Source organism: Sander vitreus, chromosome 22 (assembly GCF_031162955.1).
Source record: "Sander vitreus isolate 19-12246 chromosome 22, sanVit1, whole genome shotgun sequence".
In the NCBI taxonomy this organism is placed as follows: domain Eukaryota; kingdom Metazoa; phylum Chordata; class Actinopteri; order Perciformes; family Percidae; genus Sander; species Sander vitreus.
The window spans coordinates 20,822,801-20,845,164 of NC_135876.1; the positions used below are offsets into that span (position 1 = coordinate 20,822,801).

The 22,364-nt window shown below is 40.7% G+C and overlaps 1 protein-coding gene across 2 annotated transcripts; it reads left to right on the top strand.

The window, feature by feature from the left end:
- The first annotated feature begins 1,651 nt into the window (after positions 1–1,651).
- Positions 1,652–20,191, top strand: mbtps2 (membrane-bound transcription factor peptidase, site 2). 2 transcript variants are annotated; one of them, XM_078280511.1, is made up of 11 exons: positions 1,652–1,952; positions 3,651–3,799; positions 6,198–6,336; positions 7,017–7,120; positions 8,183–8,310; positions 11,174–11,292; positions 12,706–12,886; positions 14,631–14,731; positions 15,642–15,840; positions 17,347–17,422; positions 19,005–20,191. In XM_078280511.1, exons 1-11 carry the CDS (start codon positions 1,878–1,880, stop codon positions 19,225–19,227), a joined length of 1,494 nt encoding a protein of 497 aa, XP_078136637.1. In that variant the 5' UTR covers positions 1,652–1,877; the 3' UTR covers positions 19,228–20,191. The 2 variants fall into 2 exon arrangements, with proteins under 2 accessions (XP_078136637.1, XP_078136638.1); XM_078280512.1 differs by having other exon boundaries at positions 1,874–1,952; positions 3,595–3,799.
- Positions 20,192–22,364: the final 2,173 nt, after the last annotated feature.

Sequence of the window (22,364 nt, forward strand, 5' to 3'; positions counted from 1 at the left end):
TTTCATACATTCAATGTTATTATTATTATTTTGTATACCTACTACAACAACAGGTACAGTGTAGACTGACTCATTGTATTTGACTCGTCTGTTTCTCCTTTTCCTTTTTTTATGGTATGAGGCACATTAACCTTTTCCACGTAAAGCACATATAATTCCTTTCAACAGTTTGGATTCTGATGAAGATAATACAAGTTGGATGTATTCCCAGTATCTGCTACATGTGAGTGTTCTTGTATTTTTTGTAAGAGTCAGCTTTAAGGTTAGACTTGACCTCAGGGAGTGCAGGGAGGACGCCTTCACTTCTTTAATGAGCTGATTTGCGACTCAGTGTAAGTTTGGGACAGCTCATGTAGGGGTGGATGAGCTGGAGGTTTGCGGCTAGAATCGAGATTAGTATTTAAAATGAGGCATGCAGTGATGATACTTAAGGCTAAATGAATGAATGCAGCCATCTAAATGAAAAGTCAACTGTCTTGATGTGTGAGTATTTTCATGAGTGATCAGATAATAGTCTGTCGCTGCCTACAGTTTGTCCCTCTTGCCTGCAGGCAGCTGTTTAGTTGGCAGTATACAGGAAGTTGGAGACCACATGCACATGAGAGCATCTGTCCTGTTCGCCTGCGCCAGCTGCTCATGTTGTTACACAACCATGGTGAAAAGCCATAAATATTTCCCTCTCATGGTGAGCATTTGCCTAAGTTACTGATGATGACAAAAAAACAACTGGGTTTTGGTGGCTGGTCAACACTTTTGTAGCATACATGACATGAGGAACAAAATTGTTAGTGTGCAGAGTTAACCTTTAACCCCACATAGCATCAGAAAAAAAAGTGACTTCCAAACATTTGTAGTGTGAATAAAACATGAATACTGACAAGCTGGAGGCTCTGTGTCACACTGAATTGTGGCAATATCGATGTGAAATGTATCAACACGCAAAGCTTTGGCCTTATCCACAAGCGGTTTATGTTCCGTTGCTCACATTTATGGCTTAATGAGTCAGACTGGGAGCTTGTTTCCTTTTTCAAATCTGAGTCACGCCATCACAATTCATTGGTGTCTTTTTACCCTTCTCGCCTTTTGGTAGGATGAAATCCAATATCAAGACTCCCACTTTCATTTCTTTTTTTTTTCTTGCTCTGCCTCAGTCAAAGTAGCTCTGCAAACTCCAATCAATTATTCTGTGCTCCATGTTAAGGGCTAGTGCTGCCTTTAGGTTTAATCCTCTTCTTTCTTTCTTTTAAATCAATCAGTAAAAATGAATGCCAAAGTCACCTTTTGTGTGGGCTTTTTTATTTTAGAAATTCAAATGATCAGATTCTGCCAATTTAATAGATTCAAGTTATAATTTTCACATTTCCCACTGCATTTGAAGGCAGCATACTTAATATAAAACTGCGACACACTTATATTTGTATTTATAAAATGGGAAAGCATAAATGCAAACTGTGATGCACGGCATGTATGAGAGCGTGGAGTAACAGTGTGTATTTTACATTATCTAACTCCTTAAGAAAATAAATAATAATAATAATTAAATCATCCTAGTAAACGTCATTCCTTTTTCCCAGAAGGGAAGTTCTCTAGTTCAACACGTGGTGGCGGTAGTGCTCCGTTTGGTTGATCTTTAAAAAAAAAAAACAAAGAAAAGAGGAAGAAGCGCCACCCGGAAGTTACTCGCACAGTGCTGATGTTGCTGACGGTTCTTTTCATCTCTCATAACATACCCTTCTTTCCTTCATATTTGATATGGAATGTTAACATGTGTATGTAGTGTTAAACATGTGTGACTGCGTGATAAAGAGCAGGCGGACGGAGTGATGGAGACAGCGCAGTTAGGTTCACTGTGTCCGCGGAGAGTCCTCTGATGCGCCATGATCCCTGTGCCTCTGCTGGTGTGTGTGATGGGAGTCTGGTGTGCTGTCTATCTCGCCGACACACTGCTCAGGGTGAGTATATGTTCTTGTTTTCTTGTTTGTTCAGCTAACTAACATATATAAAGAGTTCAGAGTCCCCTCCCCCCTCCACTCTGGACGTAGCGAATTCCCAGCTAACAAAAACCAAACGTGCCATTACATCATTTGTTCCGAGGAGCGTTCAATTACTAAACAGATCAGACGCAGACACATGGACATTTTATAATGTGCACTATTGATTATTTAATTATTTATTGATTCATCTTAGCTATTGGACTGATGATTGCATGTCCCCACCATTGCTGCGTTGTTGTTGTTGTTGTTTATGTTCTGTTTTCTGTGTCCTCTTCAATGTTGTTGGATGTTTGGTGTGGCTTTTACTGTTATTTACTTTTGTCTGTGCTTAACTGAACTGTGGCTCCCTTGAGTGCAAAACAAATTCCCCTCGGAGCAATAAAGGTTTCATTCATTCAAAGATATTAGGCCGTTTCAGTAGCCAACAGTACTGTTGTTTACAGCCTCACCATGACATGTTGCGTTTTGATGTAGTGCTGTGACTCCCACTTTTTGGCTGGACCCGCGGGTGCAGCCCTAGAACGTCGAAATGCTGTCCTTCTGTCACTGAGTGATGACGTTCCACCATTTCGCAAAACGTCAAGGCTGCGCCCCCTTTGAGGGGATAGAAAACATAAGATCCATTAGATGTCAATGCAATTTGACATGTTTGGAACATTTAAAGAATGTGTATGCGTTTTATTTCTTGTTCAACAAAAGTTTGTTTTATAGACAAGTCTACAATTTATTTTGTGACCTTGCCTGAACCTGAGCGTTGGCCACACCTTAAGGCCCGGACACACAGAGCCGATAATCGGCCGTTGGACAGTCTGGCGAGGTCAGTGACTCGAGTCTGTTCGGTGTGTTCCGTGCCGTCGTCTGTCTGAGGGGCCGTCGCCCTTCATTTTGGCCGATTTGACATGTATAATCGGTGGGGCGGGCACTGCCGGCAGTCAGACTTAAATGACCCATCTGATTGGTGGAGTGCTAACCCGGAAACGGGGAGCGGAATGAGCGTGACTAGAATCTCTCAAAATCTGACGAAAATCTTTTAAACTGACCTTTGTTGATCTGAAATGAAGACAGATTCAGAAACTATTGGCCTATTTCTCGCTGAAAATGTATTCAGAAACACGTTGCGGTGAACTATTTTAGTACAGTATGAGATCGTATTCTGAACTAGCCGCCATGACAGTCTGTCTTTGAATTTCCGGAGAAACCAGACCCACGTGACGCGTTCGTCCAATCAGCTGCCGGTTTTCATTTTTGGGCGACAATACAGATTAGCACCGCCTGCTGTTATGGAGATGGCATTTTTTTTTACCAACTCGGGGAGACTGATCAGTCCAACTGCCTTTTCTGCCGACGGCTGGCCGTCTGGTTGGTGTGTAAGCAGCTTTAGTCTACATCAAAGACGTGGACGTGGATGTCCCTAATTTTCGGCTGGATGTCTGTCACCTTCCGCTTTCTTTGTGTTGTCTCTGCAGGGTAAATCCAGACAGCTAGCTAGACTTATCTGTCCAAGAGTTTTCTGTCTCTCAATCTCAAATATCAATATTGGTATTGGTGTCAAAAATCGGTCAGGCTCTCGACACACAACTTAACACACTGTCAATTCCAGGAATGCACTGAGTTGGGTATTGCACTCATGATGACTTTTTCCATCGACTCCTGCAGTCGTCCGTGACACATCGGATCAGCTACGAGTCATGGTTGGCGAGTCGGGGGCTGATGTTGTCTCCTTTCCATCTGAGATGGCAGACCACCATGTTCAACCGTCTGTTTGCGTACTGCGCCCGCATCAACCCCCGAGCCCAATACCTGTGGTGAGGACTACTGTTTAATTAATACCTCAAACTGTTCCTGCATCATTTCTGTACTCTCCTCGTTCAGTCTTCCATGTTCCTGCTCTTAAAGTGCTCATTTTCAGGTTCATAATTGTATTTAGAGGTTATATCAGAATAGGTTTACATGGTTTAATTATTAAAAAAACGCCATATTTTTGTTGTACTGCACATTGCTGCAGCTCCTCTTTTCACCCTGTGTGTTGAGCTCTCTGTTTTAGCTACAGAGTGAGGCATCGCACTTCTGTTCCATCTTTGTTGGGAGTCGCACATGCTCAGTAGCTAGGTAAGGACTACTAGCCAGTCAGAAGCAGAGTATGAGGGCGTGCCATGCTAGCAGCTAGGCGAGCATTATAACGTGTGTTACAAAGTGACGCACGTTTGTCACAGAAGTAAAGGCTGGACTACAATAGAGCTGTTTGGAGCAGTTTGTGAACAGTGTTTTCTGTTGGAGATGGTAAGTCCCTTTGGGGTGGACTTTGGGCTTTTTCACTTTGTAAACCTATAACGTGCACAAAAAGATATATAACACAATAAAGGAAAGGGAAAAAGCCAAAAAGCATAATATGAGCACTTTAAAAGACCCACAACCCCCCCTTTTTTTTTGGAAGATTTCCCAGTTGGCCAACTTAAGCTCATTGATTATTAATGATTTAGTATAATGCACTTTATTTTTTTATTTTACATTTTTTATAAACACACACAGAATCGAATTAAAACAGTAAGTTAAACAGATTCGACAGGAGAAGTCAAGAAGCTCTCGTCTAAAGCAGTGGTTTGCCTCTGAAATTTAGAATACAATCTAAACATTTTGTATAAAAACATACAAAAAAATATAAATTGGCAAAATAAATATGCAAATTAATAAAAAAAAGACACTAAATAAACAGACTGTAATAAAGTTGTTGATATGTGATTAGTGACTGATGTATAATTCTATATTTTTTGAGGGTTTAAGATTTTTTTGAAGACTATTGTAATAAAAAAAGTTATTGATATAAATATTGTTTCGCAACCAGTATCAATGCCAAAGTACCTGCATTGGCAGGATTTGATTGGTACCCAGCCGTATATAAAAGTCATGTCAATTTCCCTGTCAAAACTACACGCGTAGTACAAGTACAAATATCACACAGAGTTACTTGGTGTTTAGCTGTCAAAGCTCTTTCATTTTCTCACTCATGGTGTCTTGTTAGTGGCCAGCTGGCTCTATCACTCAACATAATATTTGCTGCCGTGATGATTTTTGTGCATCTCTTCTCATCACTTAACAGACAAGTCCCCCAAAATCTTGATATAACCTTTTACACTCAGGCTTTGTGCTGTGTAGTTTTTCTTTTCTGCACTTTGTCACAAACCGGCTTAAAGCATGTGACGAAGAGGCGAGTCCAGACAGGTTAAAGTGCCAATGAAAGGTGCATTGATAAATAAACACAATAACTATTTACAAAAAACATGAGGTGTGGTGAGTGAGTATCAGTGGTGTGTGGAGTGAATGGATGAGTAAGGAATATATGGATGCATGGTAACTGCAACAGAAGTGTCAAAACGAACCCAAAACCAGGAGATGTGGATCCTTTTTTAAATTTAAATTACTTTTTTTTTTATTCCTTTTTTCACAGCTGTTTATTTTTATAATTGACTCTATAAATACGTTTTTTTTGTTGTTGTTTTTTAATATATTATTGACAAAATGCAGTATACAGAGAATCGGGTAAAAAGTAATAGCACATGAACATCAAGTGTACAAACTTATGAAGATAAAAATAAAAAAAAACATACAAAGCAATACAAACGATGAAAAAACTGAATCATTACATAGAAAAAATAAAAAGGTACATGAAAACATAAATGTACAATTAGTCAGAGGTTTCAGGGGGGAAAAGCTCTACAGTTTTCACAATTGTAATACTTTTTTTTTTTTGTTATCCAACGATCTAAAGTGACTTCAGTAGAGATTTAAATTCTATGAGAAAAGGTACAACATTAGGAGATGAATTGGAACATTTCTGCTTGTGGATATAAAATTTGGCATACAGAATGATGAAATGAATTAGATATTCAAGAGCACCATTTCCTGAATTATCCTAGGAACAGATGATATCTTTAAGGTTAAAGGTGTAGACAAAGTTGGTGGGTGGGGATGTGGATCCTAGGAGAAAGAGACATGGCGTGTAGATATATAGCCTTGGTTGACTTAGCCACTTAGCCCTCCCAAACTGCCAGCTCCTGCAGGAAGGCCAGTGAAGCCAACAGCAGGCAGAAAAGGGAGGGGTCCTGACAACTTGTGTGCAAGCTTTTATTTTGTTTTCAGATACATTTATAGTGTCCGACCACATTGAAGTTATTGCTTCATTTTTATCAATGTTATCTCTCCCAGGTTCAACAGCGGCCTGGTGTTTGGTGTAGTCGCCATGGCCGGCTCAGTGGTGCTGCTGACGCAGACGCTGCAGCAGACGCTCGCTCAGATGACCACGGACAACCCTCGGATGGGAAGTCAGCAGGCCCTGCAGGTGGTGGTATGTACACACCGAACTGGCTGGAATTGTAAAGCATTGTGTGTGTGTGTCTCTCTCCTGTCTACAGGGTCAGAGATTAACTGGCGTTCAGAGCGTAGCTGTCCTTTGAAAGGTCATACAGAGCCCGTGGTATTCAAATGAGGGGGCGATAAATGCCCTCAATTATGAGAAGGGCTCTTATTTAGCATTTTTCTCCCGTTCACTTTTTATTCATTGAGGTGTCAGATATCCGTGCATTAATGTGAGCACAATCCCCAGTGGACCACTGTAGGTGATTCATGGGAAGCTATTAGTTGGCCATTTAGAACCGAGTATTCAGCCTGGGGCGAATGCACCACGCAGCCAGCGGAGGAGGTACAATGCAGACCGCACAGAAAACCACAGCTTCAGCAAAACATGAAACATTTCATTTGAAAAAGGAAACAAAAAAGAGTGGGGAGGACTATATCTCGGTGATACAAATGGGTTTATTCGTCTAAATGTGCAGGGTCGATGTATTACATCCTAGTTTAATGATTTATTTTTTTCCTACAAAGGAATTTCGATTAGGTATTCAAAACATCCATGAAACAGGTAGATTGTTTTCACTCTGAAGATGACTGGGGGTGTTCATGTGGTGTTTCTGTATCGGTCACAGTTGTGAGTTGCTTTCCCTTTTTTGGTCTCGGGCGTGTCTTCAGGTCCCTGGTGTCAATCTGCCCACCAGTCAGTTGGCCTACTTCTTCATGGCCCTGCTGCTCAGCGGAGTTATACATGAGCTGGGCCACGCTGTGGCAGCATTGAGGTAAAATGCACGCTTCCATCACACACACACACGCACACTTCCATCATATACACACACACACACACACACTCTTACATCTCACACACACACACACACACTTTCATCACACACACACTCGCACACACACACTTCCAACACACACATACACACACACTTTGCATAACACACACTGTTACCACGACAACCGGCAGAGTAAGGGGCATCCAATGGCCATTAAGATAGAAAAAATGGGAGGTGACCAATGCAAAGTTTAACCCTTTAAGGGGTTAAAGGGTTATTAGATATTTTTGATGACATTTAAGATGTATAAATGAAGACATTTTTCAACCAGGGTTTGGTGTGATTCTGTCCCTCATGTTAGTGCTTAACCTGAAACTTTTCCAAATAATAATGATAAATAAAGTTTGAGTCTGAGCATATAGCTGCACATGACTGGACCTTCATCATGTAATGACTTTTATGCTTAAAGCCCTTGTAGCACCTGAATAATGTGTAAATAAAATGTACACTTAACCTGATCAAAAATGTAATCACACCCAATAATGTAATGAAATGCCCCGACTGATATTGTAATAACATTTTTTCTAACATGACCCTCACACGCTTTACATTTCCAAGAAATAAAACGTACTTTTTTACATTATTACATTATCCGTCAGAATTATTACAATCAACAAATAACCTGTCTGAAAGGTATTACATTATCGGTAAACATATTATTACAAAATCAGTCTGTACATTTTTATTACATTATTGGGTTTTATTACATTTTTGATCGGGTTAAGTGCAAGTTTGATTAAATTTTCAGGAAATTATGACATTGTTGGGGGCTACAGCGCCTTAAATTGTGGCTTCAAATCTCTCTATAACATTAATAGTCATGATTTAATAAGCAACAAAGACGTCTCTAATGTGTAATAACCAAAACCTGCTCTAACTTTGGCAGAAAATAGTGTCTTCATATAGGATCCCATCACTCATAGTAAGAAGATTTCAGGGACTTTATTGTCTTTTTCTCTTTTGGACCTCTTGTAACGTGTAATCTTTTTCTAACCTCGTCAGGGAGCAAGTCCGAGTAAACGGTTTCGGCATCTTTGTGTTTGTGGTGTATCCCGGGGCATTTGTGGACCTCTTCACCACACACCTCAACATCATATCCCCCACTCAGCAGCTCCGCATCTTCTGTGCCGGTAAGACTTTCTTTTTCATCCAGAGCTGCTTTTAACACTCCTTATGGCAAAGATGATTATTGTGCCAGCTAATGCGATCACAGCTATTAATTATTATTATTACAAACATTCTGTTAAATACTCATTTCTGTTTTGCCAGTGAAAGTCGTCCTGAGGTCATTTATTTCTGAACACCAGACAGCTGCCTCACGTCAAATCATTTCACTCTGCAATTAAGGAAATTAGATTTTAATGAATTGATTGGTGGAGCTGGCCGTTATTCACGCATGAATGTGACTGATGCCTCCTACCGGGCCACCGTAGGAGGCACTAAATGGCTGATTATTTTTTTAGTGCAGTCTGGTCAGGAAGAATGTTGCCAGTTTTGATTAGAAAGCAGTCAAGAGGCAGGCTTAAAGCGGCAGAAAAAATGCACACATGATTCTGAATACTACAAAAAAATAATACCATATAAACTCAACAATCAAGGGTTAAAATATCAGGGAGAGAAAAGGGACAGTTCTCTCTTTCTCTGACAAATTTCAGCAACGGTAAATAAGTTAAAACTGATTACAGAGGTACACATTTAGGGTTTATTTGCTAATGTTTGGGGTAGAGTGTAGTAAACTCCACCCTGACAAGGAACAAATTGCTGCCAGAAATCAAATCAAAAGGCAAAAGTATTTAGTACCACTATAAAAAGTGAATTTTTTATGTTGGACTTTAAACTATATATTCTATATTCTCTATGGTCATTGTGAATTATGTACATCATCATTACTTTAGTCCGCACGACCTTTACTTTTATTTGACATGGAAATGCAGTGGTTCTCCTGCAAGAAAACAGGGCAATTGATGATGTAGAGACTCTAAACTGTTTCAGTCGAAATGCTTCTTTCTCAATACTGTTAGGAGCCTTTAGAGGGCAGTGAAGAGCTACTGTAAAACCATCTGTTCCTTTTTATTAGACACACATTCCTCTAGGCTTTTCTTTTGCTTAATGTGACAAGGAAATAACTCTGGTGGTGACTGCAGGCACCAAACTGAGACGTCCAATCAAGTCGTATGACGAGCCAGAGAGGGAGAGAGAAGGATGCCGTTCCCATCAGGGGAGTGGTGACATAACGGCATGCTGTGTTTATTTTCCGGTCTCTCTCTCTCTCTCTCTCTCTCTCTCTCCCCCCCCCCACAGCGGCAATCTCACTGTACGCAGGGGGGCTTCCCTCTCATAACACGTTTATTATTTATTCCTGTAGACATAGGTGGTGCAACTTTAACAATTTGTTTACTGTATAAGTCAATATGGAAAATGTAAATGCACCCATTAGGCCTGAAATTAAAATCTTATAAAAGAATTCTGGGATTTTTATTTTTTTTTCCCCCAAGAGAAATGAATTTCACAAATGTCCTCCTTACCAGAGACTTTGTGTAGCATTTTAGCTTGAAGCTGCTGAAAGATGGCTTTGCAAGTTTAGTATGTTTCAGGAAATAAGACCTAAACGTTGTGCCTTGACCTCATCAAGCAATGAGACATTTTCTCATGTGGTTTTGGTAGACTGACTGTGTCTTCTTGCATAATTACGATGGTATGGACGGCTATTTTTAGTGAGCAGTGGTTAGTTGGCTACAGTAACACATTCTGACGGATCACAGATTTCGGCATAACAGAAAAGCCTGTGTTAGTGAGTATGTAGGTATAATGTAGCAGGAGATTTCTTTATATAGGCCCAATTGTATTTTAATTTTATTTTAGAAGTTATCTATTGTAGTTATGGCTGAAACTGGGGCAGGGCCATCACAGAAAAGAAGGAAACAACTAAAAAAGCTAAAAGGGATAGGGAAAGACGACGTGCAAAAATTAAATGACGTCCCCCTTCCCTTTAGCGCAGACGTTTTATTTTATATTTAAGTCCGTGTTTGTGTTGACCTACTGTTTTCTTTTTTTTTGTCCCCCTGTACTTATGTAAAGCGTCCTTGGGTTTCATGAAAGACGCTATATTAATCTAAGTTATTGTTACGTTGGTTGCTACAACAATCTCTTAATGCTTTGGCTCCTGACACAGTGACAGTGATACCCGGTTTAGCTCACGATGTATCCAAAGTAGGCTAAGTTACCGTATGCAACACTTGAAATGCAACAATGCATCTGTAACGTATTCTTGCTACCTCAGTAACATACAGTGGGCTATAGAGCAGGTGTGGTAAAAACACTACCGCTTTTGTCCAAAGGGGCTGCTGGAATCAACACAAACTCAAAGTTACATATAGCCACTTTAAAGCTATAGTGCGTAGTTTCTGTCTCCCCCATGAGGAATTCGAAGTAATGACAACAAAACTGTCGGCGCGTCCACATGATACAAGCCTTCCGTGATCGCGCACTCGCCCCCACCCCTCCTCCACGCAGTTGCTAGTAGCCAAGGTGGACACGGAGGATTAAAAAAACATGATGGACTCTTCAGAAGAGATAATTATCTTCGTTCGAGCTTCTGCGCGGGAAAGTCACCGGACGCCACAATTTTCTGAACACAGCCATACTGAGAAATACAGAGAGAGTTGTGTGGAGCCGATAGTCTTAATTAGCTTTGTAGCAACTCATCTGGCAATGGCTTGAATGTAACGGCCGTTCATTAGTATCAAAGAGTTGGGCACTAAAGCTTTAAGGATATGTCAAGGATTATAATCTTTCAATAACTGTACTGGTAAGTCCCACCTTAATGCTAAGTTTTGTTTTTGTTTAATACAACCAACTTAATGTTTAAAAAAAGGAATTCAAAAAAAGTTAATTTCAGATCTTACACATAAAAATAAACCCACCATAACCCAAACTAAAAGATAAGATAAAACTAAAACTGAAAATGTTAAAGTTTCTGTTTTCTTTCTCTAGGAGTGTGGCACAACTTTGTTCTGTGTGTCGCAGCATTAGCCTTCCTCTTCCTGTTGCCCCTCTTTCTGTTTCCCATGTACTCAACTGGCGGCGGGGCGCTGGTCACCGAGGTTGTGCAGGTCAGTGCCGCAGGTTCTTTTTAATGTGTGAGTCAACGTTTTATTAACTTCTATCTAAATATTGAATCTCTGTGAGGAACATTTTTATTTTCAGATTGACCTTTTGTGCAACAAAAAGTAATAATTGGGGCTGTCAAACGATTCATTTTTTCTTAATCGCTGAATTTCTGTAGTTAATCGAGATTAATCACATGTTTTGTCACATGATTAGAATTCTATTATTTTGCATTTCAGAACAGTTTTTAAGTACATATCAACAATGGAAAGCTATTCTTACCAGCGTATCTTGATTGGGAATCAAATGAATGCAAAGAAAGTTACTTTATGAACTTGACTTTAAGATTTGTATTTGTTTATTATTTATTTATTTATTTACTGTAAACAAAAGAAAATGTGTGAATCTAGTCACACGTTTGAATCTAGAGACAATATAGTGTGCAGTAACTACTAAATCATTTTGATTACTCACTGACGTCCAGTGATCACCGGTTAATGAGACAGCGTTAGCACTTTGCAGCAGTTCCAGTTGGGCTGCTTCCTCCGTGTCGTACAGGCTGTGTGTGGGTGAAACTACTGTCCCCCTCGACGGCAATGTATAAGACGGGTCAGAACATGCCAACCGTAGTACGTCTTTAAGACCCGAGTCTTCTACGATGCTGACAGGTCTGCAGTTAACTGTACTATGCTCAGCTCGCAGGTGGTAGCTCAAGCTCGACGTGCTTCGGTGATATTTTAATTCAGCTTTACACAACGTGCATATGGCTTTCGACTTCTGAGCCGTCCGGGAATTTTGGAAAATAAAAAACGCCATTCAGAATTGTGTTGCTGCTGTCTTTCTCCATCATGCCTGCAGCTTGCAGCAGCAGGATGTGTTACGAGGAAGTATGGCAGCTTGATGATAAGTAACGGTGCTGCAAAGGGTCAAAATAGTAGCCTGTTAGGCACGACGCGAAGCCGAGTGAAGTGTAAAATAAATTAATAAATGGCCGCATGCGATTAATGCGATTTTAAAAAAAAAAAAAAAACGTTACTAATAACGCGTTAATGCTGACAGCCCTAGTAATAATCATTACTTGTTTGTCACTGCTTCACTATAGCATGTTTTCCAACGTCACAGTAATTAATAACCTTGATTTATGTGGGCAAAGTTGGCGGGGCATGAATTATTTGTTGCATCATTGCCCCCCTGCACATTCATACGGTCAGTCATTCACGCAGCCACAGTTGGCTGCTCAAGACGTTTGGTTTATATCTCAAAGACTCATTGTAGTTGTCAAGTGAAAGTGCATTTGTCAATCTCTTCTCCGCCTGGATCTGCCAAACCTTTGCAAGACCAATACCAAAAAAAAACATAAATCTGTACTTGTGTGAACTTTCCCCAATTTTTATATCTGCCTGTGTTCTTTCGAACAGGGCTCTGCGGCTGACGGTCCCCGGGGTCTGTCAGTCGGGGACATAGTGACCGGGCTGGAGGACTGTCCGGTCAGGGGAGTGGATGACTGGACCAGCTGCTTGTCTCGCATTTCTCTCACCCCACAGACTGGATACTGTGTCCCCGGCGCCAGCCTGCAGCCCAGCTGGGCCCACGGGCGAGGTGAGTGTGCTGTTTGTACAGTGAGGGCACCCAAAGGTTCTGTCAAAGTAAAACAAGTGTGATTTACAGAGTAGGGATGTCACGAGAGACCGTGTACGTCGGTATCAAGCCGCTAGCAAAAATTCTGAAAACGTGACGGTACTCGGTTTTTCTACAGTACTGGCGGGACGCAATTCTTCCGAATCTGACGGGGGCAGTAACGACATACTGTAAGTGTTCTTGTCTGCCGCTAAATGCTGGAGAAGAAGAAGAACACCAGTCAGCCTCTGGCTTTACCGTAACGTTAGAGCTTTACGGTAAGCATTACGGTACAGCAGAGAGTTTCTCTCTGCCGTTCTCTGTCAGAGCCTAACGTTAGCCTGACATTAGCTTACTTTAGCACTTGTTTTAGCGGACCTTGTTTGTTTTTACACACCGTGGTATCGACTTTGGTATCGAGTATTGTGTACTTTTGGTGGTATCGGTAGCATCTACTAGATTTTTGGTATGGTGACTGTGACATCCCTACTAGAGAGTCAGCGAGGTGCATCTGGAATAAAGACTTATTCACCGTTTTGATTATAATCCGTTAATAAATTGATGCATTTCAAAACTTTCAATTTTCTAATTTTATGAATTAAATAACAACTGCCTGTAAAACAGTGCAACCAAATCATTTTTCTCCTGCTTTAACATGTATTTTTGTTGTATTTTGTGATCAGCTCAGAGTGCCGCCTGAAAATGGAATCAGGTCGAACCCACAGAGCAGCAGCGGGAGCTGTAAGCCAGAGTCATGTGTGAGCTCAAGAGTTCAACAGCTGGCCAATCAGAGCTCCTGTTGCTTCTCTGTGGTTTATAAGTATTCCAGTGGCAGACTTTATAATTATTATTTTTTTTTTAACAAAATACCATAATTTCATCTACAGCTGCAATGATATATTGATTACTCGATCGACAGAACATTGATCGGCAACTGTTTTGATCATCAATTCATCATTTGAGTCATTTTCTGCTTTTCAGCTTTCACAGACGTGAGGATTTGCTGTTTGTCTTCGTCATATGTAACAGTCAATTGAATGTCTTTAGGTTTTGGTTGGTTTGTCGGACAAAACAAGCCAATTGAAGGCACCTTTTTACATTTTCTTTAACATTTTATACACCAAACAATTAATCAAAATAATAATTTGCTCATTAGTCAGTAATGAAAATGACTGTTAACTGCAGCCCTAATTTCATTTCAACCAAAGGGTAGAATTAAAGACAACCTTTTCCATCTTCCCTCCATCCTCCCATCAAATAAAACCCCCCACGGCAAGTGCTAAATTTCAATCCTGTGGCTATCTTCAACTTTTTTGAATCTACAGTACTTCTCTGTTATTTTGGTGATGTTAAAAATGATACTCTTAAGATCAAGAGTAGGATTCTTGTGACGTGAGCATCGCAGGACGGTGTCCTTTTTTTTGCTGCACAGTGTATTAATGTGCATATGAATATGTAAACGGTCGAGTTAGTTTGTGTGAGTACACAGCGAGAGCTCCCGGTTACGTGTGAGGAGTCGGCGTGATAATCTCAGTAATGTCACACAATGTGTGATACTCTGTCCTTGTCTAATCATCTCCTGCGAGTAGATTTATCAACTGAGAGTCAAACAAAAAAAAAAAAAAAAGGAACAAGAAAACCTCAGTGACATCCATCTTTAGTTTTCAGCCTGACGCACAAATCTAATCAGTCTCCTCCATTTATCTCATTTTCCGTTCTCTTCTAGCTTTCAAGCGCTTGGATGGAACGATGGACTGCTGCAGCAACAACAGCCTGACAGACCTCTGTTTCTCTTACATCAAACCACAGGGCAAGAACAGCAGAGAGGTGAGACACACACACACAGACAGACACACACACACACACACACACACACACACACACACACACACACACACACACACACAGGTTTGTTTCACTATCTTTGTGGGGACCCGTCATTGACATAATGCATTCCCTAGCCCCTTACCCTAACCATCACAACTAAATGCCTAACCTTAACCCTTACCCTCACCCTAACCATAACCTAAATCTAACCCTAATCCTAAAACCAAGTCTTAACCCTCAAACAGACCTTTAACCTGTGGGGTCCAGCATTTTGGGCCCCACAAGGCTGTCCGACACACCCCACAAGTGTACTGGACTCCCGGTTTCTGGACCCCACAAATATAGTTAAACAAGAACACACACACACACACACACACACACACACACACACACACACACACACACACACACACACAGAGGCAGGGACTTTTTGTGACTGCTTCATCATGTGTGCAGGTTTCCAATGTATAGGTCATGTATATTTATATGTCTTCCTTTATTCAGTTCAGTTCCTTTTATTCCCATTTTGTGCCATTTTGTTACAACTAATGCGCAAAAAAGGAACAATTATGAAAATACAAAAACACACATTTCAACATTGTAGTATTAAAAGATAAAAATATAATCTTAATACTAGAGGAAAATAAAACTTGTGTTGTTGATTTACTTTTGCTTTGCTAATGATAGTGCACTTCCTGCATAATATCACACAATTTGTGCAACCCTGACCGATTTTCACAGGGTAACCACTTTCATAGACGAGCATAACAAAGGAGATATTAAAAGTGGTCAATTAAAACAAGATAGCAAGCCAACATCAGAAAAAGTTCTAACAATAAACTGCTTCCTGTGCATTCCTACTGCTTCTCTTATACTTGTACTTTCTGTGATCCTGTTCCTGTGGCTGCAGTACGCCTGCATGCCGGTGCGTAAGATGGTGACGGGGACACGAGTGTGTCGTACCAACGACGACTGCGCCGCACACTCCCACGCCGCCAGCATTTGCGTCACTCCGTCTCTGGAGAACCAGACTCGCTTCATCCGTGTCACACACCCGCCCAACACACACATGCTGTTTGTGGGCTATCCGCCGCACCTTCAGTACGCTGGTACGTTACACAATGTTGTGCTGCTTCGTTCACCTCCCGCCTCCTGTTTATTTTACAAAATGATGGAAATGATTAGCTTAAGTAGAAGCATATCAAACATTTAGAAATATAATAAAAGTATCTTAGGCCTCAAAGGGATAGTGTGGATTTTTTGAAGTCGGGTTGTGTGACCAGTGTTGCCAACTGAGCTACTTTGTCGCTACAAGCATCTAGCATTGTCCTGCTGTGGACGGGGGCAGCAGCTAAACATGTTTTAGCCCAGGGACCATCTAAAACAAATGAATATCAGTTTAAGTGTATGCTATATTTACAATATTTTCACAATTTTACCTAGCCGTCAGACAGCCCTGTTAAGTTTAACCGATCTAAGCAGCGTTAGACTTGTTATAGCGTACACTTATTCCGACTAAGCTGTTTCCATTTGTTAATGAAAGTGAATATTCCACTAATATTCCCGTTTACATGTAGCCGTGCAAATTAAATTTCAAAGTTTGCCAGCGGTGGTGGACTTTGGACCGTGTGAACACATTCCTTCAACCAGCTTCTTGAAAAGGTCGGCGTAGCCATGTGTGCGCATATCCAAAAACCTGTTGATATCCAAGTCTTTGATAATGTTTAAAAGTAGCTGTGTTTCTCCTTTTTATCGGGTCTGCAGCTCTGCAAACTGTTGGCTGGTTGGTTTGTGTACAGAAACCATAGCAACGCACAGAGCTGACTGTAAGCTGTAAACAGGCAAGAGGCCGTAAACTGCAGTAAAACCCCGATTGAGACACATATTCCAAATGCGCTGTATACATGTTCAAAGAAAGCCTCTAAAACCAGAATAATACTGGAATATCCCACGTCTTAATCGGAAAATGTTATATTCAGAAAAAGGCCTTATTTGGAATATCCAACTGGAATATAATAATAATAATAATATGTTTATTTGATATTGCACCTTTTACAGACAAAGTGCTACACATGATAAACATTGGTAAAAATACAGTTGGATCCAACAGAATATGCTGTTTACATGACCTGTGTCAAATTTTGGAATATTATCATATTCAGAATAATAGTGGAATATTGGTGTGCATGTAAACAGACTCACTGACTATGGATAAGTACCTCATACAACCCCACTTCTAAAAATTTAACTATCCCTTTAATTTTTTATAGTCTTATCTTAAAAGTTACAAATGATATTTACACTTATCTGTCTTATTTGTAGCAGAAAGTTCTTGTAATTTCAGTGTAGGAGTTGCAAAAAGATACTTTTTTGATGAGTCCCGCCCTAGAAGGAGGCATGAGCTCGTATCTGTAATTATTCATATAATTGATGTTTACAGTGTTGAGCTGACTCTCTTTAAGTGATGTACAATAAATGTGCAGGGGCTTGTTGTCGTGTCTGCTGCTATTTAAGATACAAATGTTTTGAATAGATCAAACTTTTTCTGTAATGATGTGTTTGTACAAATGCCTGCCGCGGGACTTTAACACTTCCCGTGTTTTTGTCTTTCCCAGTGAGTCTGACCAACTTTCTGCCCCGCTTTGGTTTCCTCCACCTGGATCTTCCTGTTTTCTTGGAGACCTTCTGCAAGTATCCTTTCATGTTTAAAGGACAGATGAGTCGTAAGTAGATGATGGATGTCTGAGGAGCTTATTACTCAAAATTGAAACAAATGATAGGTTACAGGATACAAGGGTGATATCAGTCCTTGGTGGACAAAGCACCATCTTTTCTCTCTAAATGATAAACGCTTACATTTTCATTATGATTCTGACTTGCCTCTGAACTTTCAGTCTGTTATTTTGAAATAAAAAGCATTAGATTTTAACATCTAATCATTTTGCTCTACAGTCGAGAGGTCTGATGAACTTTTCTGATTGCAGTTCTGCTGCATCACGTTTGTGTCACTTACTGTTTTAATTAGTGCTGTCAAACGATTAAAATATTGAATCGCGATTAATCGCGTTAATCGGTCCTTCAACAAAAGTTGACGCAGAGTTTTTTTTGTGATTGTTGCGGGCAAAAATCCTTGATTATGCGGCACGTTTTCTTAAAAAATGCGGCGGGACTGATTAATGTCATAGTTAACTCGCAATTAATCACATTTTTATCTATTCTAAATGTCCCTTGATTTCTTTTTGTCCCATTATTTTATTTTCTCATTTTAATGCTATGATATCAGCTAGACCCTCGTCCTCCACAACGTTAACATGCCTACGTGCAGTAGCCACCCATTTAGCTATGGCTGCAGTAAGTTTGTTCTTAGTTGTGGTATCCATGTGCTTCTGTCTGAAGCATATTCTGTTAACATTAATATACAGTCTATGGTCTGAAGTCATCCATTGTCGCCTGGCTTTGACGAGGGGGCGGAGAATTGGCATCAGCTGTGTGCTTGGCCATCAAATGGTATCTCAGACTGGACGTGCTGCGATGATAGCTCAGTTCACAACGACAAAACCCACAGATCACTTTGGTCTTATCAATGGAACCATTTGGAAACTTTTTAAACTTTCCATTCAGAATCTTATTGGCATCCATTTCGGCGTCTCGCGCTCGCCATCCACTCAAAACGTAACGTTAGCCTACTACTCTTTGGCCGGCTCGCAAGCCCAAACAAGTGTGTGCGGCGCGCCTGTTGTTTTGTTTCCGATCCGGTGTGGTGTTGTAGTTTTTCTAACGTTACTAGTTGTTGCAACAGCATGTGAAAAAAACTACAAAGTTTGCTAGGCCAAAAAGAAAGTTAATCTTGCGATTTAAAAAAATTGACGCCGTTAAAATGGGTTAGCGTTAACGCCGTTAATAACCCGTTTAACTGACAGCACTTTCTGAGAATATAGTTCTGGTTTGTATACAGTTAGAAGATGACTGTGTCTCATGTGACCTTGTTATTTGTACACACTGTGACTATAGAAATCACAACATGTAAATAGGAACATGTTGGCGTTATTTTGTCACTTATTCGGAGCAGTAGGCTAGTTGGAACCAATTACCTTCAGGATCAGTGCTAGGCTAAGCTACCGGTGGAGCCCGTAACTCTGGGGGTTACGGTGAATAAGCTAAAGTCCCAATAAGTCGGCGTGTTCCTTTTAAAGTGTGTGTGTGTGTATTTATTATTAAGAATAAACTTAATTAATACAGTAGTATTGTCCTCCTTAACCCTCCTGTCCCTCAGATATGTGGTGTCTCTCTCTGGTGCGTTAGCGGTAGTAAACTCCGTGCCGTGCTTCGCGCTCGACGGTCAGTGGATGCTGAACGCCCTGCTGGAGGCCACGCTGGTAACCGTGGTAACGGACCGTCAAAAGCGCGAGCTGATCGGTTTCTTCCTGCTGCTTGCGGGCAGCGCCCTGCTGGCAGCCAACGTGGCACTGGGCCTATGGATGGTCACGGCGCGGTAGCCACAGCGGTGAGCTTCCCTGGCAAGACAAAGAACTAAACGAATAAATCCCCGCGAGGACCGAGAGTTCTCTCAGGTTGTGTTTGACACGTGTGGACCATTAAAACTGTGAACATACAGGGAACAGACTGCATTACCCAGCAGTGCTGTCCAATTTCAGGAGACTGTTGAGCAGAGCATTATTCTGCCTTTAAGGCTTTACTGGACCACCAGGGAAAACAATAACACCTTTTTCCACCGTGTTGCCGCATACTTAAAAAAAGCACATGTACAAATAAATGATGCACTTGCCGTAAAGCACTGTCCTATGTGACTGTTTACAAAGACTGCACAATCTTTCCAATTGTTAATATCTGTGTGAAGTTTAAGAGAAAAACCGTCTTGGTTTTTTTCAAGGGCTTGATTCCAAAACGCCATATGTTCCTGTTGACACACTGTTTGACTCAATCTGAATGTGCTGCAGAGAGGTACCCAGTGCCCATGGAAGTTAAGTTGATCAGAGAAGATAAGAAAAAAAAAAAGAAGAAGTTTAAAACGCCTTCCATTTATTGGCAAATGCATGGCAATACCTTGAATTTCTACTACATATCACTGGTGGAATAAATGTACTAGCTAATATTCATGTGACAGTGTATTTCAATGGAACTCGGCTCATCATAAGTGTGTACGTGAATTAATGAATGAGGATGACTACTACAACATTTTGTAACATTCAACAAATGTTTAAAGGCTTGTATCCCATTTGAAATGAAACCCATTTGCTCTGTTAAGTGTCTTTCTTTTCCTCGGCCACTGTAGTGGGGAAAATGAATTTGTCCGTGAACCTTATCCCTCTTTTTTTCTCAAAGTTTACGTTTCACTTTACTCTGTTGGCTGCTCGCCGTCTGCCATCCGGTTGTGAGAGTTGATTTATTAAACTTGTGGAATAAAAGACAGATTTTATTTAAGTACTGCCTTCTAAACTGTTTAATAAGTCAGTGTCTTTTTTTTAACAGAGCAATGTTTGTTGGTTTTGTATCACTCTCCTCAACATGCAGGTGGCCCGATGTTCCTCTCGGGAGACTGCACCTTTCGAATTTCATACATGGCATATCTGCTCATTGTCTTCAAGCAGAAAGCCACAAGCTACACTTTTAGTAACAGCTCCAGACCACAGTGTTTCTTTAGTGTTTTCAGAGAGTCATGCAGTGATTACGCTTCCTGAGTGTGTGAGCGTGAGAGATGGCACATTATAATTTGGAAGGGTGTTTCCTACAGACATATAAATACTGAACGGCCTTCAGCTTAGCCACAGAGGTGTGTTTACAGACGATGAGCAGACACCTCTGTCAGCAGGTTCAAAATAGTTTAGAGACTTTTATCATTGAATAATTAGGGACGTTTGTGGGAGGATCGGACCTTGTTGTATGTAGGACTTGGTGTCTTTCGTGTGTGTATGTTTGTGTTCAGATAAGAAATTTCGAAGGCTGATTTTCTTCCCGTTATCTGTGTGAAATGATTGCTTGTGTTTCCTTGCATGTGTGTTCCAGTTGGTTATCTGGCGCTTAATGGCAGCCTGGAGGGGATGTTTGGGTAAACAGACATTAGAGGATGATGAAGAGTAAAGGGCAGAAAGGAGGCATGTTCTGACGCTCTGCTTCATATTGAGAGATGGGCCCTTGAATTAACTCTGTGACCTCCTCTATGTTAACAGGACTAAGAGACTACAGCCATGCTAGCTGCTCTGCCTTGCTGTACTCGGAAGCAGCAACGCTTTGAGCTAAATGGTTTTATAAGCATGCCACCATGTTCACATTCTGTTTTTCACTTCCTTTTTTAATATTGAAAAAATTAGACACATCCTGTCTCAAAATGATGCAGAAAAACTAGCCCATGAATTTGTTACTTTGACGCTGGACTATTATATCAGGTTGCTGAAACGTGTAACGTATGCGGAGCGGATGCTCCAACACTACGCTTCCGCTATCATTAATGAAACTGGCTACAATGGGCATGAGAGCAGCACGTAAGTGGTCCATATGCACCATGGCGAACCATCTTCTATTTCAATTTTTTTTTATGTGAGGTGTGTGCGGCCCTTTTACACAGAAATGGATCATAGTGTCTATTTCTTTTAAATTAAACTACCGAAAACTACTGAAAAACAACAATCCCAAAGCAAAAGCTTAACATGTGACTGAAAGTCAGTAGGATTCATCCTCTGAGGATCATGAACATCTGTACAAAATTCCATGGCAATCCCTCTGACATTTGTTGAGATATTTCAATAAAAATGTCAACCTCATGGTGCCGCCAGAGGAAAAACCAAGGGATCACCAAAGTAAGCAGGATTTAGCCTGTGTGAAACATTGTCTGTGTAACATTTAGCATTAAAAGTCATAACATATCATCTGGGAACCATGAATATCAGAATTGTGTTTTTTTTTTTTTTTTTTAGCCAATCCTTGTAGATCACTGAATAAGTGATAACTTTGACCTGATGGTGGCACTAGATGAAAAAGTCAGGCGATCACCAAAGTCAGTATTCATCCTCTGAGGATCATGAACGTCTGTACAAAATTGCATGGCAATTTTTGTTGAGATATTTCAGCCTGGACCAAAGAGGTGGATTGACGGAGACAATCCAAACTAAGAGCCAAGTGTCCCAGCTGAGATGTTAAACAAGACAAATGAAAACAGGACACGAGTGATTGTGAGTCACAATGGTGAACAATAGCATCGTGGTCGATGTGTCTGCTTGATGAATGGGTGTTTTAAGCAGAACAGGAAGTCACGTCTATGTAAGGACTTTGCGGCCGACGCCCAAAAACCCTAATGAGCACGTGCGGAAAGAGTTTCTCGCCACAGCAGGGGGGAGGTTGAGGGACCAATCAGGAACTGTGGTGTCATTGTCATTGTCATCATCACCACCCCTGTCTATTCAAAGAAACTATTGATTCTTTCTGACAAAAAAAACGCTGATTTTTTTTTTTTTTTTTTTTCACAGTCAGCCATGTCATCATCAGATTAATCGATTGTAATCAGCGTCCTGTGTGTGTGTGTGTGTGTGTGTGTGTGTGTGAAAATCTAATTTTGTTGTGGTCGACTGACTGTCTGATCTGATAAACGTTTCGAGCAGAGCACCCAGCTGTTTTGTAC